General features: G+C 40.1%; 1 protein-coding gene across 2 annotated transcripts in view; it reads right to left on the minus strand.

The window, feature by feature from the left end:
• ZNF583 (zinc finger protein 583) overlaps nucleotides 1-12,908 on the minus strand; it is a 22,867-nt gene extending 9,959 nt beyond the window's left edge. For both annotated transcript variants that reach the window (XM_079908819.1, XM_079908818.1), the window contains exons 1-2: nucleotides 12,583-12,908; nucleotides 10,601-10,693 (exon numbers count right to left, since the gene is read on the minus strand). In XM_079908819.1, coding sequence (XP_079764945.1) covers nucleotides 10,601-10,609 — 9 coding nt within the window. In that variant the 5' untranslated portion in view covers nucleotides 10,610-10,693; nucleotides 12,583-12,908. The remainder of the gene's footprint in view (nucleotides 1-10,600; nucleotides 10,694-12,582) is intronic.
• Between the last annotated feature and the right edge of the window lie 8,079 nt (nucleotides 12,909-20,987).

The following is a 20,987-nucleotide window of genomic DNA, read 5'->3' on the forward strand; positions in this document are numbered from 1 at the left end:
AAAATATAACAAACAATATATGTCATTACGGAGAACAATCAGGGACAACAAAAGATTACATAACAGCTCGGACAACATCACTAAGTTTCAAAGACAGCTGGTAACTTATCATGCTACCTAAAAGACAAAATAATAGTAATTTTAAGTACTACTGATTAAGTTAAAGAATGAACATTTCAAATGTGATAATGAAGTGCCATCAAAAAATACCTACAACTCTCACTAGAGGAACATACCCAATTGTGCACATCTAATGAGCAAGAGTTTTTTAAATGTTAAAACATAGCTCTTTAAATACCACTGTATGTTACATTAAGGATCTTGATAGCATGGAAGATGACCTAGTCTGCTCCCTAGAAATTGAAAATGGGCATTCTTCCTAATGTGGTAAATCCGCTTCAGACTTATCAAGGCTTGCTGACTGATTTGGTATATGCTTCACAGGTTTGGCATGTCACGGAGCAAAATCTACTCGTAAGCTGAGCTGATATGTAGATGACCTAAACAGCTGAACTGACTTGTCAAATATTGAAATCCTTCCACACTGGTTGGTAAACAGCAGAGGAACCACTCCCAGTTAAAAGACCAAGAGCATTCCCCTGAAAGAACAAACAGTGAAACAGACCTCTTCATTCTAATAGACACTGATTTCAAAAAGGAGATAATGAAAATACTGGAGGAGTAAGAAAAGCTATTGACAGAAATGCAGAGTACTGTAAAAGGGAACTAGAAACTATACAGAGGAACCACAAAAAATCAGAAAACTCATCTGCAGAGATGAAAGCTAAGGGCAATGAATAGCAGAATGAATGATGCAGAAGAATGAATAAGTGACCTGGAACATAGAATAATGGAAATCACCCAACAAGGACAGCAGACAGAAAGCCAAATAAAAAAAATGAAAGCAATATAAGAGACCTATGGGATAATATAAACCATGCCAATCTACACATAATGGGGATTCCAGAAGGAGAAGAAAAAGGGGATCAAAAATGTATTTGAAAAAATTATGTCTGAAAAATTCCCAATGGGGCTTCCCTGGTGGTGCAGTTGTTGAGAGTCTGCCTACCGATGCAGGGGACACAGGTTCATGCCCTGGTCCGGGAATATCCCACATGCTGCAGAGTGGCTAGGCCTGTGAGCCATGGCCGCTGAGCCTGCGCATCCAGAACCTGTGCTCCGCAATGGGAGAGGCCACAATAGTGAGAGGCCCGAGTACCACAAAAAAAAAAAAAAAAAAAAAAAAAAAAATTCCCAAACCTAAAGAAGGAAACACATATCCAGGTACAGGAAGCACAGAGGGTCCCAAGTAAGATAAACCAAAACAGACCTACACCAAGACATATTACAATAAAAAGAGCAAAAGTTAAAGAGAGAATTCTAAAGGCAGCAAGAGGAAAACAAAGAGTTCATTACAAGGAAACCCCCATAAGGCTACCAGGTGATTTCTCTACAGAAATGCTGCAGGCCAGAAGGGAGTGGCAAGATATATTCAAAGTCCTGAAAGGGAAAAATATACAACCTAGGATACTCTACCTAGCAAGATTATCATTTAAAATAGAAAGAGAGATAAAGAATTTCTCAGACTCACAAAAACTAAAATACTAAATCTATTCTAAAGGAAACATTGAAAGGTCTTCTCTAAATAGAAAAGAAGAATCTATAGGAAAGAAAAAAACATCACAATTGGAAAGTAAATTACTTAAATTTACATTAAATTTAAAGCCAGGACACAGACAAAAAAAAAAATCCAAAAATTTGTGTGAAAATGATGGTAACCACAACGAACAGCAAAAGGATGAACAAGATGTAAAACAGGACATCAAAATCATAAAATGTGGGGGAGGAGAGTAAAAAAGTGTGGATTCTTTTTCTTTCCTAGAATGAATGTGTTTCAGCCTATATAACTACCAGTCTAAGGCAAGTAGATATAGGAAGGGGTTAACATTCTTGAAAAATAGGGTACCCACAAATCAAAAACATACAGTAGATTCACAAAAACCAAAAAGAAGAGAACATAAGTATAATACCAAAGAAAATCATGAAACCACAAAAGGAAAAATAAGGGACAAAGAAGAAACATAAAATCAACAGGAAAACAAGGTTTTCAATAAATACATATCTATCAGTAAATACATAAATAAATATCAGTAATTACCGTAACTGTCAATGGACTAAATCCTCCAATCAAAAGACACAGAGTGGCAGATTGGAAAAAAAAAAAAACAAAGAGCCTACAATATGCTGCCTACAAGAGACCCACTTTAGGGCAAAGGATACATAGAGATTGAAAGTGAGGGGATGGAAAAAGATATTTCATGCAAAAGGAAATGACAAGAAAGTGGGGTTGCAATACTCATATCAGATAAAATAGACTTTAAGACAAAAGCCATAAAGATAAAGAAGAATACTATATAATGAAAAAAGGATCAATACAAGAGGATTTTACGTCAACATATATGCACCTAATATAGGAACACCCATGTACGTAAAACAAATACTAACAGAAATATAGGGAGAGGGACTTCCCTGATGGTGCAGTGGTTAAGAATCCACCTGCCAATGCAGGGGACATGGGTTTGAGCCCTGTTCCAGGAAGATCCCACATGCCATGGAGCAACTAAGCCCATGCACCACAACTACTGAGCCTGCACTCTAGAACTTGAGAGCCACGACTACTGAGCCCATGCACCACAATTACGGAAGTCTGTCTGCCAAGAGCCCATGCTCCGCAACAAAGAGTAACCCCTGTTCCTACTCGCCACAACTAGAGAAAGCCCATGTGCGGCAATGAAGACACAAAGCAGCTAATAAATAATAAATAAATAAATAAATTTATAAAAAAGAAAAAGAAATAAAGGCAGAAATTGAGAAGACTACAATAATAATAGGATATTTTAACACCCCATTCACATCAATGGACAGATCTTCCAGATAGAGAATCAATAAGACAAGAGATACTAAATGATACAACAGAACAGTTAGACTTAATTGATATTTTCAGTACGTTACATCCAAAAATACCAGAATACACATTCTTTTCAAGTGCACATGGAACATTCTCTAGAACTGACCACATACTAGGGCATAAAACAAGCCTCAACAAACTTAAGAGTATAGAAATTATCTCAAGCATCTTTCCTGACCACAACAGCATGGAACTAGAAATTAACCACAGAAAAATAAATGAGAAAAAAAGGATTACATGGAGACTAAACAACATGGTACTACAAATCCAATGGGTCAGTGAGGAAATCAAAGAGATTTAAAAATACCTTGAGACAAATGACAATGAAAACACAACCATACAAAATCTATGGAATGCAACAAAAGCAGTTCTTAGAAGTTCATAGCAATACAGGCTTTCCTCAAAAAACAAGAAAAATCTCAAACAACCTAACCTACCACAAAGAACTAGAAAAAGAAGAACAAACAAAACCTAAAGTCAGCAGAAAGAATGAAACAATAAAGATCAGAGAGGAAATAAATAAAAGACATTTAAAAAATAGAAAAAATCAATAAAACTAAGAGCTGGTTCTCTGAAAGGATAAACAACATTGACAAACCTCTCAACCAAGCTCTTCAAGGAGGAAGAGAGAACTTATTTCATTAAACAAAATAAGAAATGAAAAAGGAAACATAACAACTGACACCACAGAAATACAAAAAACCATAAGGGAATACTACAAACAATTATAAAAGAAAAGCCAAAACCCACATGGTCTTCTGAATAGATGTAGAAAAGGCATTTGACAAATTCAACATCCATTCATGATAAAAACTCTTATCAAAACGGGTATAGAGGGAAAATACCTCAAGATAATAAAAGCTCTTTATGACAAATCCACAGCCAATATAATACTCAACAGTGAAAAGCTGAAAGCATTCCTGCTAAAATCTGGAACAAGACAAGGATGCCCACTCTCACCTCTTCTATTCAACACTATTGGAAGTCCTAGCTGCAGCAATCAGATAAGAAAAAGAGATAAAAGATACCCAGATTAGGGCTCCCCTGGTGGCACAGTGGTTAAGAATCCGCCTGCCAATGCAGGGGACATGGGTTCGAGCTCTGGTCGGGGAAGATCCCACATGCTGCAAAGCAGGTGAGCTTGTGCACCACAACTACTGAGCCTGCACTCTAGAGCCCGCCAGCCACGACTACTGAGCCTGCGTGCTACAAACACTGAAGCCTGTGCACCTAGAGCCTGTGCTCCACAAGAGAAGCCCCCACAATGAGAAGCCCGCGCACAACAACAAAGCCCCCGCTCGCCACAACTAGAGAAAGCCAGCGCACAGCAACAAAGATGCAGTGCAGCCAAAAATAAAAATAAATAAATTTTTTAAAAAAAGATATCCAGATTGGTAGGGAAGAGGTAAAATTGTCATTATATGCAAATGATATGATACTACATATAGAAAACCCTAAACAGTCCACACATAAACTACTAGAACAGATAAGCGAATTTGGCAAGGTGGCAAGATACATTAATGTACAGAAATCGGTTGCATTTCTTTATACCAACAATGAAATATGAGAAAGGGAATGTAAAAAAAAATCTTTTAAAATTGCAACTCAAAACATAAATTACTTTGGAATAAACCTCACCAAGCAGATGAAACTTATACACTGAGAACTATAAAACACTGATGAAGGAAACTGAGATGATTCAAAGAAATGGAAAGATATCTCATGCTTTTGGATTGGAAGAATTAATGTTGTTAAAATGGTCATACTACCCAAAGCAATCTACAGATTTAATGTGATCCCTATCAAATTACCCATGACATTTTTCACAGAACTAGAAAAAATAATCCTAAAATTCATGCGGAACCATAAAAGACCCAGAATTGCCAAAGCAATCCTGAAGAAAAAGAACAAAGTAGAAGGCATAACTCTCCCAGAGTTCAGACAATATTAGAAAGCTAGAGTAATCAAAACAGTGTGGTACTGGCAGTAAAACAGACATATGGATGAATGGAATGGAAGAGAGCCCAGAAATAAACCCACACACCTATGGTCAATTAATCTTTGTCAGAGGAGGCAAGAATATACAATGGGAAAAAGACATTCTCTTCAACAAGTGGTGTTGGGAAATCTGGACAGCTGCATGTAAATCAATGAAGTTAGAACACACCCTCCCATCACACACAAAAATAAACTCAAAATGGCTTAAAGACTTAAACATAAGACATGACACCATAAAACTCTTAGAAGATAACACAGGCAAAACAATCTGTGACATAAATTGTACCAATGTTTTCTTAGGTCAGTGTCCCATGGCAATAGAAATAAAAACAAAAATAAACAAATGGGATCTAATCAAACCTACAGGCTTTTACACAACAAAGGAAACCATAAACAAAACGGAAAGACAACCTACAGGATGGGAGAAAATATTTGCAAATGATGCGAGCAACAAGGGCTTGATTTCCAAATTATACACACAGCTCATACAACCCAAAAAAACAAATAACCCAACAGAAGAATGGGCAGAAGACCTAGACATTTCTCCAAAGAAGAAATACAGATGGCTAGTAGGCACATGAAAAGATGCTTAACATCGCTAATTATTAGAGAAATGCAAATCAAAACTACAATGAGGTACCACCTCACACCAGTCAGAATAGCCATCATTAAAATATCTACAAAACAAATGCTGGAGAGGGTGTGGAGAAAAGGGAAACTTCCTACACTGTTGGTGGGAATGTAAGTTGGTGCAGCCACTATGGAGAACAGTATGGAGGTTCCTCAGAAAACTAAAAATAGAATTACCATATGATCCAGCAGTCCCACTACTGGGCATATATCTAGACAAAACTATTATTCAAAAAGATACATGCACCCCTATGTTCACAGCAGCAGTATTCACAATAGCCAAGACATGGAAACAACCTAAATATCCATCAACAGATGAATGGATAAAGATGTGGTACATATATACACTGAAATACTACTCAGCCATAAAAAAGAATGAAATAATGTCATTTGCAGCAACATGTATGCAAGCAGAGATTATCATACTAAGTAACTCAGAAAGAAAAAGACAGATACCATATGATATCACTTATATGTGAAATCTAAAATATGACACAAATGAACCTACCTATGAAACAGAAACAGAATCACAGACATAGAGAACAGACTGAGGGTTGCCAAGGGGGAGGAAGTTGGGGGAGGGATGAAGTGGGAGGTTGGGGTTAGCAGATCTAAGCTTTTATATATAGAATGGATAAACAACAAAGTCTTACTGTATAGCACAGAGAACTATATTCAATATCCTGTGATAAACCATAATGGAAAAGAAGATAAAGAATGTATATATGTATAACTCATCACTCTGCTGTACAGCAGTAATTAACACAACATTGTAAATCAATGTCAATAAAAAATATGTCAATTTTTATGTCAATAAAAAGTAATAAATAAAATTTATAAAATATGGTGATGGCTTAAGAGAACAAAAACAAAAATGTCTGGTATTTCTACCCTCAGTGAATTTTTCTCCCTTTCTAAGGTAAAAAACTGGAAGTCCTCAACCCTCAGCACCTACCTACCATGGCACCTGACCTAGAAACAATCAAAATTTAGTTAGTATATATTTGTTCAAATGTTTCCTTATACAGACATGTCTATGATTATCTATACATATTCATTTTCTTATAACATCACTTGTTAGATAATATTACATGATGTAAATATGTGATATCTTATTTACTATCCCCTTGCTTATTTTCAGTTATATGAATCTTAATTTCTCACTATGATGCTATAAATGTCTCTATTATTTTCTCAAAATATATTCCTAAAAGTTTTTCTCTCCATTGAGACTAGGATCTCCCAAACTTACTTAACATCAGAAAAGAGTTTACACTATTTTGACCCAGTCAGAATAGGACCTAATGAAAAAATAATTCAGGCTGGGAGTAAAGTGTTGACCGGTAGTCAAAGAAATATCAATAAAGGTTCTTCACATAGAAAGAAAATGGAAGGAAATGGAAATAAAAGGAAAATGGAAGCATCAAAACACAGGAAGAAACTAAGAGCCCCCAAACTATAAACTCAATAAGGTAAGTCCCCCAAAATATTATATCTACTAATAATAGGGGACTTACCTTATTCAGAAAGTGGCAAGAATACTAATTATTTAGAAGGAAAATTACAGAAAGAAGAAAGAAGATCATTACATAAGAAGCAATGGTACATATCCTAGAGTGGCCACTAAAAGAATAATAAAAGTAATGTATAATTAAGATAACTAGGAAAAAAACTGATTTATCCAAAAGAAGGCAAAAAAGGAGAAATAAAGGAAGAAAGAACAGATGGGATAAGTAGAAAATAAATAGCAGCATGGTATACTTAAACACAAATATATTAATAATACATTAAATGAAAATGTACTAAACGCTTATTTAAAAAGACCAAGATTATCAGACTGGATTTTTAAAAACCAGCCAACCTTTTTTGGGGGGAGGCACAAGGGATCATGAGAGGCATAGGGAATTGGGAGGCACACTGGGCCGAGTGCCTGGCTGTGAGCGCAGGGGAGAGAAAAAGAAAGAAAGACTATATACTGTTTATAAGAGGCATACTTTAAATATAATCTTTAGAGCACCACAAGGCACTGTGATTCAGGAGGTCTGGGGTGGCATCCCAGAAAGAGCATTTGGGCTGATGGGCTTTGTCTGTTCTACACATCATATCCTCTGCCTTCTCCTTCTTCCATTACCAATTCAGTGGCAGGAAAAAAGAGGTTGCCTGCTGGCTCTTGCTGCCCTGGTCTCACAAATTCATTCCTTTGTTGATTCATATATTAATTTGGCAAATATTTACTAATGACTACTACCTATTTTGTTCTAAGAGTTGGGAATACAAAGGTGAACAGAATACAGCCCCTCCCTTTGTGGAGTTAATATTCTAACAGAGGAGAAAGACACTAAACATAAGGTCATACACATATATACACTAACATGTATAAAACAGATAACTAGTGAGAACCTGCTGTATAGCACAGGGACCTCTACTCAGTGCTCTGTGGCTACCTAAATGGGAAGGAAATCCAAAAAAGAGGGGATATATGTATACGTATAGCTGATTCACTTTGCTGTATAGGAGAAACTAACACAACATTGTAAAGCAACTATACCCCAATTAAAAAAAACAAAAAAACCCCATATGGTCATACAGTGTCATGTACTATTAAATACTATGACAAAAAACAAGGTAAGGTAACTGAAAGTTACAGGAGTGTTTGTGTAAGATAAAGTAAGATAAAGTAATGTAGGGCTTCCCTGGTGGCGCAGTGGTTAAGAATCCGCCTGCCAATGCAGGGGACACGGGTTCAAGCCCTGGTTCAGGAAGATCCCACATGCCATGGAGCAACTCAGCCTGTGTGCCACAACTACTCAGCCTGCGCTCTAGAGCCCACAAGCCACAACTACTTAGCCTGCACGCCACAACTACTGAAGCCCACGCACCTAGAGCCCGTGCTCCCAACAAGAGAAGCCACCACAATGAGAAGCCCGTGCACCGCAACGAAGAGTAGCCCCCGCTCGCCACAACTAGAGAAAGCCCGCACGCAGCAATGAAGACCCAACACAGCCAAAAATAAATAAATAAAAATAAATTTATTTTTAAAAAAAGTAATGTAAAACTTAACAAAGAGGTGATTTTTGAACAAAAATCTGTCAATACATAAAGTGGGAGAGCCAGCCATGTCATCATCTAGGGAAGAATTACAGAAGAGGGAGGAGCAAACGCAAAGGTTTAGAAATAGAAGGTAGCTTGGAACATTTGAGGAACAGCAAGTTGACCAGTGTGACTGGAACAGAGAGCAGTAAAGACTTGTGGAAAATGAGGTCTGGGGTAGCCAGGAGCTGGATCATGTAGGACCTTATAGGCCCAGGTAAGGAAACTGGACTTCATTCCAAGTAAAATGGGAAGCGAACAAAGTTTCTGGGCAAAGGAGTGAAATAATGTGTTCCATCACACTGAGCACACTGCTCCCTAGAGTCCTTCATTATTTTCTACCACCCTCTTTAAATCTCTCACCATCATGTGTGTTACTGACCCTCAATATATAGTACAACTTCCTACATCTGACAGTCACTAACTAGTGATGTGTATACATCACTTTCCTTCCTTGGCTTTTTCCTCATTTGTAAAACAAGTGTCTTAGACAAGATCACCCGTAATTTTCTTCCTGGCTTTATCATTTTATGAACCTACATCTTTGCTGTCTAATACACTAGCTACTAGCCACATGTGGTTATTTAAATCTAAATCAATTAACATTTAAAAATTCAGTTCTTCAGTCACACTAGTACATACAAGTGCTCCACAGCCACATGTGGCTAGTTGCTACTGTATTGGGCAGTGCAAACATAGAGCACTTTTATCATCAATCATCACAGTGCTTCTCTAGGTGATTTCTGCTTCTGAGTCATCTTCTCAAGATGTAAGAAAATAAAAAGATATAGTATTTTGTATGGTTTTATTTTTTATGTTTAACCTACAAAATGTATTTAACCTCAAAGTATGAGGAAGAAAATTTTTTTCTAAATGAATACTCCAGCTCTTCTCCACGGATTTAAAATAACATCATTACGTTATTATGTAATAAACAAACTAATAGACATTGAATTCCATGAAGACAGTATTTTTTTCACCACAGTATTGCCAGCAGTTAATATACAGTAAGTCTTTAATAACTATATGTTCAGTGAATGAATATTTTCTATTCTTATTTATATTTGCATTTGTTTCTGGATATTATATGCTGATTTTTTCATTTATTTCTTCTGGCTCTCATTCTATACTATTTTTGTTATTTACTATTTATGATTTGTTATTACAGATGTATTTAGCCATTCTTTTATGTAGATTCAATACTCCCTACTATTCTCCTTTTTCAAAAAATTCCCTGCTATTTTTCCATATTAACTCCTCTAATCTTTACTGCATGATCTAGAATATTTTAGCTGTAACCAGCTACTAAGTCAGGATATCCCTAGAACAGGACCTCATTACCCCCATGGAATCCTACTCTTCAGTGCCTACAGAATGCCTGAAAAACACTCCTGCCCTAGCTGACCCACACTTTAATACTCAAGACAAAACAAATCCCACTCCTCAAAATCACCTTGAGCAAGCAACCCTGTCATGTGTCAATACTACAACTAAGACTTCCCCAAGTAGTCCCTGTCTACTTTTCAAACCCAGGTCTGTGGAAAAGCTCTAAACTGTTGGTCACATCTGAACACCCACCTTGACCTCAGTGAATCACTTCACTTCCCTACAGGGAAGACTTTCAGATTCCACCAAGGAGTGTATTTTTGCCTCTTGAGACCTCCCAACAGAACACTTAACCCGCAGGAAGTGTTAAACTGTTTCTTGAATGAAGATGAAAATTCTGGCTGAGAAAAAAAAAAGGAGGCTCAGTGGGTTTTGGGGGACCTCCTTTTACTAGACTGGAGAACATGAGGACCAGGTCACTGAATGAATGGAATTTTAGAATGGGAAATTTCAGAAGAAAAGCAAAATGTTCATATAAAATCTGAAAAACAAGGCATTTCAGAGAAGAGAGTAGAAAAGCTTCCTTACCTCAGGCATGGCTTTAAGAATTTAGGACAGCCCTTCTGTCCTCCTCCTTCTGGCTTCTCTTTGGGAGAAGGGCAGTGTCCAGAGAAAACAGAGCTGGAGAGGGAGAAAGAAAACATGAAATGCTGGGCCTGCCCTCAGCTCCCAGCATCACCAGCCTAGATACTCTCCTTTCCTTCTCTGTGCACTTCTCCCCAACCACAGAAGTAGATACGAGGTGTCACTGCATTGGTCATTCCTATCTAAATTTATAATTCTTTCACCTATGTGCTTTATTTTTTGAAGTATAGTTGATTTATAGTGTTATATTAGTTTCAGGTGTTCAACATAGTGATTCAATATTTTTATAGATTATACTCCACTTAAATCTCCCACGTGCTTTAGATCTCAACATGCAACATAAACTTTCTGTGCTTAAGATACCTCGTTTATATTTATAAGAAGTAACAGTATTTATCCTTCAGAATGGCACTGCCAAATAAGGATAATTTCCCCCTTCACACATGAAGGCTATTCATCAGTGAAATCATCCAACGCCTCATGGTAATTAAGTAATTGAGCCCAACTGGAATCCAGGTCTGACTCGTTAGTCTTTCCACCAGATGATGACGTTGAAATGAAATGTGTCCCCACCCTTTCTACAAAGATGAGAGATAAAACTACAAAGTGAATGCCTCAGAGAAAGCATCTTTACACAGAGTAGGCATCGGAGGGATCATGTGGTCTGGAAGACACTGGACCAAAAAGAACATATTGCTTCTGGTCCTGGCTTATAATAAAATGCACCTGAAAACCAATCTCTCAACTTTTCTAAGAAATTTCCTCAGAAGGGGCTGCGGGGAGGGATATGCAGAAACAGTCACTGCAACCCCTTAATCATTAATTATTTTCCACTAAACTTCACTGCCTTGGAGAGTAAAGAAATTATCTCAGAAGCAGCATAACTTAGTGGTAAGAACAACTAGGTTTGTGGATCAGAATGCTCAAACATCCGATCCACCACTCAACTGGCTCTGCAGCCTCTATTCCAAACCTCAATTTCCTCATCAACAGAGTAGTACCTACTCTCTATCAACGGTTGGGAGGGTCATAAGATGATCCACTTCAAGCATTTAGCGCAGTACCTGGTCATCCTTTGTGTGCAATAAATATCATTCAATCATTTATTTTCATAAGTAGCACACAGTAGGTCTCCCCGTCCTTTTTTCTCTTCGATTCCTCACTAGGAGAGGAACGGAAAGACCTTCTGTGCCAGAGAGGACTAAGGTCCAGCAGCTCAGTCTTTTGCTCTCCAGGCCCGAGGCTTTCTCCTCCTCTCCAGCTCTCTTCCCCTCTCCCACTCTCCTCTCCGTAAACCCCATCTCTTCCCCTTCATCTCAATCTCGGTCTTCCCGCTACAAGTCTCCCAAATCCTGGAGCACACTGGCCTCCCAAAGCATCCACACAGCCTCCCAGCCACCACACAAACCCTCATGCTGGCAGCTCCCCTGGCAGACTGTGGACATGCTCCCGAGCTGTAGCTTGCCCACCCCTCGCAGTGAGTCACACAGTCACTGACATGATGACACATGGTGCCATATACTGTCACACACTCCTAGGGTCACACAATCTCAAGCAGTCTCACGTGAACACAGCTGCACGTTCACTGTTACAGAAACTGTCACACACATTCTCAAATTCTGTTCACACACCGTCTCACAGAGCCCCATACACAAGGTCACACACACAGTGACACTGTAACACACGGTCCCATACACGGTCACACTGTTCACACACAGTGACACGGTTTCCCTGTCACATTCTCAGACACTGTCACACATTCTCCCTCGGTCCCGCACAGCCTCACACACTGTCACACGGCTTCACTCTGTTCAAACACGGTCACACACACCGGACCCAGGCTCCCACCGTCACAGGCCCCCTCACACGCCCGCTCCCGCCCGACAGGCCTGCCCAGGCGCGCGCACCCACCCCGGGCTCCTCACCGCCTTCTCCCCGAGAGTCGGCACTTCGTTCCGCACCGTTCGCGGAGGCTGGGAGCTGAGCGCTCTGCGGCCGGGGCGTGGACTCGATCTCGGGCCCGACGGGCGGACTCACAAAGGGGCCAAAGCGCTCGGGCAGGCTGTCGGCGCCAGCCGCAGTGGCTGCTGGGAAATGGAGTCCGGGGCCAGGCGCGGTGCGGCGCGGAGCATCCTGGGACTGCTCGCCGCGGCGGGCCGGGCAGACAGCTGCTTCCTGCCTCGTCCTTTCGCGTCGTCTCTGCCACACTCCTTAAACACCCCGACCTTGCGACCCAGAACTCGCACTCGCCCCGCCCTCTCAGGCCGTCCGACCCACCGCCCCCGCCACCGAATCCAGCCCGGACCTGGATTGGCCGGCTCGAACTGCGCAGGTGCAGCTTGCTCGCGTCGCGGAGGCGTCCAGGCTCGGTGCACGCGTCGGCCGCGAATAGCGGACGCGGCTGTGTTGCGCATGCGCGGTGGTCGGGCCCGCGCCCGGGCGCAGCAGGTGGGGCTCCAGGCCCGGTGCTGGAAAAACGCAGCTGGTTGAGGCTGGGTGTGAGGGCTGGGGCCCGCTGGAGGGGGAGACCCCGGGAGGATGCGGGCGTAGTTAAGAGATAATGTGCTCGGGATTTCTTTCTTTGCTCTCTGTTTCTTCTGTCCTCCCTATCCTTTCATTCGCCACTTATTGAGCGCCTACTGTGTGCCAAGCACTGTTGTAGATGCTGGGGACGCAACTGTGAACGTGCAAAAATCCCCACCCGTGGAGCTGACATTTTATTATGGGAGAAATTTAATAGGAAAAAAAAAGGTACTAATATATACTGGGAATTGATACGCGTTATAAAGAAAAGCAAAACAGAGTATAAACATCATTCTTTCAATTCTTAATTCTTCGTTACACCCTCTGGTTTCTATTCAATCTATGTCTGAAAATACTTCATAAACTTCTATCTCTAGTCCTAACCCACATTCATTCCTCACCTCTTTAGAAATTTTGTTATAAGATGCAGAGCTTCAATGTAACTTGTCTCACCAAAGTAACCAATGACAAAAAGCAAATAAGCTGGTAATTTTTATATTGAGGGAATGTAAAAATGCAAATGTTATATTCACAAAGTTATTGAAACACTGTATATAGTAATAAAATGTTGAATATAAACAATATGGCTAAAAATAGAGAAGTAAATAAATAACTACATCTGTTTGAAACTATACAACATAAAAATAATCGTGTGATGATGAAGCAACCTGTAGAAATATTTCTTAAGTTTTGTTCTGAGGAGGAACAGAGCTGTTACAATTACACTAAGATTGCAAAATTGGAAAACTGTTCCTATGTATAAAAAAGTAAAAGGAGGGGCTTCCCTGGTGGCGCAGTGGTTGAGAGTCCGCATGCTGATGCAGGGGACACGGGTTCGTGCCCTGGTCCGGGAAGATCCCGCATGCCGCGAAGCGGCTGGGTCCGTGAGCCATGGCCGCTGAGCCTGCGCGTCCAGAGTCTGTGCTCTGCAACGGGAGAGGCCACAGCAGTGAGAGGCCCGCGTACCGCAAAAAAAAAAAAAAAAAAAAAAAAATTCAGTTCTGACAAGGACTTGTATCCAGAATATGTAAAGAATACTTAACAAGTAACTAATAAAAATACAATTAACACAATTTAAAAATGGGCAAAGGATTTGAATAGACATTTCTCCAAAGAAGATAAACAAAAGGTCCAAAAGCACATAAAAATATGATCAGCATCATCAGTCCTTGGGGAAATGCAAATCAAAACCAAAATGACTTACCACTTCACACCTATTAAGATGGCTAGAATCAAAAAGTCAGATAACAAGTGCTGGTGAGGATGTGGAGAAACTGAACCCCTCATACATTGTTAATGGGAATTTAAAATGAAGCAGCTGCCTTGGAAAAACATTCCAGAAGTTCCTTAAAAAGATAAAGATATAGAGTTACTATATGAACCAGCAATTTCAGTCCTAGGTGTATACCTAAGAAAAATGAAAACATACATGCATGCAAAAACTAGTACACAAATTGTTCATAGCAGCACTATTCATAATAGCCAGAGTGGAAACAACACAAATGCCCATATTATTCAGCCATCGAAAGTAATAAAAGTAATGAAGTACTGATACACACACTACATGGATGAACCTTGAACATCACACTATGTGAAAGAAGCCAGTCACAAAAGACTACATATTGTATGAGTCTATTTATCTGAAATATCCAGAATAGGCAAATTTCAGAAAGTAATTAGTGGTTGCTTTGGAATGATGGAGGAGATGAAGAATGAGCACTAATAGATAGAGGGTTTCATTTTTGTGGTGATGAAAATGTTTTAAATTTAATTGTGATAGTTACATAACCCTGTGAATATACTGAAATACCATTGAATTGTATGCTTTGAATAGGTGAACTTCATGGTATGTGAATTATATTTTCAATAAAATTGTTAAAATAAGTTCAGCATACAGTGAGGGTTTACTTCTGGTTTCTCTATTCTGTTCCATTGACCTATGTGTGTATTGATTACTGTAGCAATACAGTTAAGCACTGATATTGGGTTGAGTTCTCCCACTATTCTTTGTCAATATTGTTTAGCTATTTTACAGCCTGTGCCTTTCCATGTAAGTTTTAGGAAAAGTTTATCTTATATCTACAAAAAAAACCCCTTTCTTTTCTTTCTTTCTTTCTGCTTGGTTTGGGTTTATTTTTGCCCTTCTAGTTTCTTGATGTACGAACTTGGAATATTAATTAAGACCTTTCCTTATTTCTAATGTAAGCATTTAGTGCTCTAAATTTCCCTCTTAGCCCTGCTTTAAATACATCTTACATGTTTTGTTAGGTTGTTGAAAAGAAAACCTACATTCCTGTGTGTCTCCTTTCTTCTCACAAAGAACATTTCACTACACTTCTGACAACAGATGTGTGAGGGTGCCCCCCCACACACACACACCAAGCAATTCTGCAACACCAGCTGAGTGTCCTAGAAACGTAACTCAATTCTGACACTATCTACCTGGAGATAGCATCAAATCCCAGAGATTAAGGGTTCAGTCCCATGAGACTGCCAATCACAAACCCCAGTTGTCACCTGTGTTTGTGACCAATCAGCTATAAATTGGAGGTTCCATGACTCTCCTCCTCAAGTTTGATTAATTTCCTACAGTGGCTCACAGAACTCAGGAAAACAGTTTACTTACCGTTTACCCATTTAGTATAAAAGGGTATGATAAAGGGTACAGATGAACATCCAGATGAAAGAGGCTCATTGGGTAGGTGGTAAGGGCCAGCTTCCTGGTTCACAGACGGCCATCTTCTCACAGTAACCTCACATGATGGAAGGGGTGGGGGAGCTTTAGGGGCCTCCTTTTGAAGGGCACAAATTGCATTCATGAGGGTTCCACCCTCGTTACCTAATCACCTCCCAAAGGCCCCACCTCCAAATACCATAACATTGAGGACTGGCTTTCAACTTATGAATTTGGGAAGGGGTGGGGGGGCATTCAATCTATAGGACTGAGCAAATAAAATCTACTCACTAGGAAAAAAAAAACTACTATTTATCTAGAAGGTAGACTCAGTAGGCTTTGGCATCTGATTGGATGAAGGGAGGGTAATGAGGTAAGAGTCAAGGATACCACCTAAGTTTCTTGTATAAGTGGACAGAGGTGCCAGGTGGTTTAGTTGCACAACTCCATAAGTCTGCTTAAACACAAACACAGTCCTCTGAAATAAGGTCATATAATCATAGACTGAATAGACTTATATGTGAAGATAACAACAGAAGCTATAAAGACAATAGCCAAAGATGAAAAGAGATCTAGGTAAAATACTTGACAATTTGAGGGAAATTAAAGACCTTCTCAAATAATTAGAGGACTCAAATTTGTATTACCTATAAAACTTTCTTTACAAATAAATATATATTTAAAATATTAAAATACTGAAACTATGTTTGAATTTTCTACCAGCGAGAGAGATGCAATCTGAGAACCATATATAGTGTTGTCAGTAATAACAGTAAAACACAGGGTTAATTATGAATAACTGCTATTAATGGAAAAGAAAAACACAACAAAAGTATACAAACCAAAAACCCCACAGAGTTTCGTTTCCTTCTTTATAGAGATTGTATGTCAGAAAAGTTATGGGAGGCGTCCATGGTCATGGTCATACAGGGAGGGAGTAGCTAAGATAGGGTTAGAATCAACTCTGTTGTTTCTTCCATTCCTTATTCCATAAACATTCCCTGCAAGACATGGCCTCCCCACAGCTGATTTTATTCATGTGATAATGGCAGGTCCCATCATGGAGAGAAAGAATATAGCAAAACCACGAATGTAGCTGAGGATTTATAGAAGAGGAGAGCTAGAGTTACTATGTATGTATTTTGGCACAAGAGTGTACAGGGTAATCTCTTGGGAAGTGGTTGACAAGGCAGCTGTGGATCTGATAGAATGGAGAGGCATCAAGACATTCATGTACTCTTGCGTGAACAAAAAAGGAACAAAGAGTATCACTCATCATCCAGTTATACAAGGGTTAAGTCTCAACCCATTGCAGTCACCCACCAACAGTGCACCCTGAGGAGAAATGAGGATGAAAAACCAGTATGAGACACTCAGTGCTTTGGCAAAACAGGCCCTTACGACAGTTAAGATGCGTATCTCAGGAAGCATTTCAATGACCCCAGACTCTTGTATCTTCCCATACATAGAAAAGCACTGAAATCATTTATGTGAGATATCTGTTCTTTGTGATTAGCAGTAATCTTTTACCAGGATGTATGCTTGGTTGCATGTATATCCTAGCCCCTCAAAATCATACATATACCGGGGCTCTTCCTCTACACCTCTTGGGAGCTCTGAGTTCACTCAGAGCTACTGAGTGTCTCTCGGGCTATCCAGTTAAGACTGAATAAAACTTAAACTCACAACTCTCATGTTGTACATTTTTAGGTCAACACTTGAAAGAAACTGTGGTAGTCAGCCTCCCAAATGGCCCTCAATGATACTTGCCTCCTAGTACTCATACCCTTGTGTAGTCTCTGCCCATACTGACTCAGTCAGAACTGGTCTACGTGACCAACAAAGTATGGTGGTGTATGACTTCTGATGAAATAAAAATTCACGTTTTATGGCAAGCCAAGAAAAATTTAAAAACAAAATTTTTCTTTGCCCTTTTGGGCTTCCTCCCTCCCCTTTATTGTGAATTGTGCATCTGCATTAACCAGACCTCCTTAGGAGATAACCTTCCTTCTTATCTCATAAAGGGTCACAACTCCTTAGGAGAGAGCCTTCCTTCTCAATCTTATAAGGGGCATGATGACCCATGACTGATGACTTGCTTTGTACGTGTAGATCTGGATTGTGTAAGCAGTCAATGTCATCTGATATAATGACATGTATAATACATATAACCTTTTGTCTCAAAAAAATTACATAACTGTGCTTTGACCTCTAACGGGTGGAACAGTCCTCAGAGCTTTCTGAAAGAGTGTCTCCCCAATTATAATCCTCAGGTTGGCTTGAATAAAATTTTCCATTGCTTTCTTAGATCAACCGTTAATTTTTTCATCAACACTTGGTCATAAAAGTCATTGCAGCTCCTGAATCACTCATTCTAGGGGTGATTTGCCACCATGTCATAAAGACACTTAGTGCTATGGAGAGACCCACATGGAGTAGGACTGGGGCCTCTTTTTGACAAGGGATTGAACCTGAATCCTTGGCAGTGAAAGTGTGGAGTCCTAACCACTGGACTGCCAGGCAATTCCCGGAACTAGGGCCTTTTGCCCAAAACCAGCACCAACTTACCAGCCACATGAGTGAGACACCTGGAAGCAGATATTCTGGTCCCAGTTCAGCCTTTAGTTGACTGAAGCCCTAAATGACATCTTGATTACAGCCAGCTAAGCTGCTCCCAAATTCCTGACTCACAGACACTGTGGGAGATTATAAATGTTGACTGTTGTTTAAGCCATTAAGTTCTGGGGTAATTTGCTATACAACAATAGGTAACTAATACAGAAATCAAATAAATTAAAACTATGAAAGACCACATCAGAGAATAAAAAATAAATCCAAATGACCCAAAATATAACAGGAGTACGAAAATTAAGAAAAAGAGATGAAGAACTATAAGAAAAATTTTAGTCATCCTCTTAAAATAACCATGTAATATTTACATTAATCGTTGATAATCAGTCATGAAGAAAACGTTAATAAATCTTCAAAGTACAGATTTTACAGATAGTATTTGATTCATCACACTTTACAGCATAACAAATTCCAAACAGATGGAAATAAATGCATTGTAAATATTCCCATAAAGTCCTACAGAAAAACAAAGATAGACATTTATAATTTAGGAGTAGGAAAACAACTTTTGAGCAAAATAACAGGTAGAAAGGGAAAAACTGATATGCCTCAGTATGTAACAGAATACAAAATAGCTACCCGATAAAAATATTTCTCAATTTAAGATTTCAGTCCAGATATCTCCCCTGAAGTCATGGTCAATATTTCTACTTATATACCTAACAGACATTTCAAACTATCACATTCCAAACCAAACGCCCAATCTTACCTCCACAGAGGTTAAGACTCTGGTCTGTTATACTGGCCAGCCACAAACAACCTGTCCCCACTTTGGTGCCTGGGGCTCCTCACCTTCAGCCTTGTTATGGCTTTGTGGTTCCATTCAAATTTGTTCCCAGTTGGGTCATCCAGCTGCCTGACACTCACAGCCTCAGGAATCCTAGCTGACCTACCCTACAGCCCTGACCAGAAACCTATCCTTTGTGGCTATTTCTTGGAATAACCAGCACAAGCCTGAATGGCCCAGTGACTTTCTCTTCTGGGCACCTTCACACTCAGGTCCCAGCCCAGAGTCCAGGGCTCCAGTCTCTTTGGTTCTGTTTCCAAGAGGCCTCATGGCTTCTGTGACATCATGAAGCAAATGTCTTCTGTCTCTGAAGATGCTTCCTCCAAGGTTCCACCACACTGGCTCACTCATCACTCAGAAGGCAGAGGCAGCATCTCCTCCATCCACAGGTACTAAGGTCTGGTTTGGTGGAAATACCAAGTCCTCCACCCCACCAGCTCTGTGTCCTTTAGCAAGTCATTTAACCTTTGTCCATCTCCATTTACTTCATAGTCAAAATAAGGAAAATAGTATCTGTTTTACACTGTCAGTATATGTGAAGCACAAAGCGCAGCTTTTAGAATGATTAGTTTGGGATTGTTGGAATCAGACAGCTTTTCAAAGGCCAAGGAGTCTTTCAAAGAGGTGAGAAGAAAACAACTTTTCTCGAAGAACAGAAGGGAAAGGAACCTGCGAATAGGGTAGAGTTTAGATGCCACAGCGCATCTGTTCTTCCATCCTTCCTTTCCTCAACCCCTCCCAAACATGCTTAAGCCAAGGCCACAACTAGAGTGAGGTGAGTGAAGCACTCCTTCAAGCACAACGTTTAATGGGGCACCAAAAAAAACCCCCAGAAATCAAAAAACGTGATAGATCAATGAAATATTTTTTAAAATAAAGATCAATGTAAAAAGTTCGGGCTTCCCTGGTGGCGCAGTGGTTGAGAGTCCGCCTGCCGATGCAGGGGACACGGGTTCGTGCCCCGGTCCGGGAAGATCCCACATGCCGCGGAGCGGCTGTGCCCGTGAGCCATGGCCACTGAGCCTGAGCGTCCAGAGCCTGTGCTCCACAACGGGAGAGGCCACAACAGTGAGAGGCCCGCGTACCACAAAAAATAAATAAATAAATAAATAAAAGTTCATGATAGGGACTTCCCTGTTGGCGCAGTGGTTAAGAATCCGCCTGCCAATGCAGGGGACACAGGTTCAAGCCCTGGTCCGGGAGGATCCCACATGCGGCGGAGCAACTAAGCCCGTGCGCCACAACTACTGAGCCTGTACTCTAGAGCCCACGAACCACAACTACTGAGCCCACGTGCTGCAACTACTGAAGCCCGCACGCCTAGAGCCCATGCTCCGCAACAAGAGAAGCCCGCGCACCATGACGAAGAGTAGCCCCGCTCTCTGAAACTAGAGAAAGCCCGCGCGCAGCAACGAAGACACAACTCAGCCAAAAATAAATAAATAAATAAAATGTGGGGGCGGGGAGGAAAAGACCCATTGGTGGTCTCAATTAAAAAAAAGTTGATGATAAACAAAACATCAACATCTTAGAGACAAGATCTGGTTACTATATTAAATCAAGAAGTGACTGAGCACAGCAAGTTTGAATTTCACACCTCGAGAACCTACAGTCCAGAAGACAGTTGCAAATTCAAATCTTTTGATTAACTGTGATCACGCTAAAGTATTTTTGGTTTTGTAGCAAGTCATCTGTGGGGAGATAATTTGAGACTA

The sequence above is a fragment of the Stenella coeruleoalba genome, assembly GCF_951394435.1.
Source record: "Stenella coeruleoalba genome assembly, chromosome: 20".
Classification (NCBI taxonomy): domain Eukaryota; kingdom Metazoa; phylum Chordata; class Mammalia; order Artiodactyla; family Delphinidae; genus Stenella; species Stenella coeruleoalba.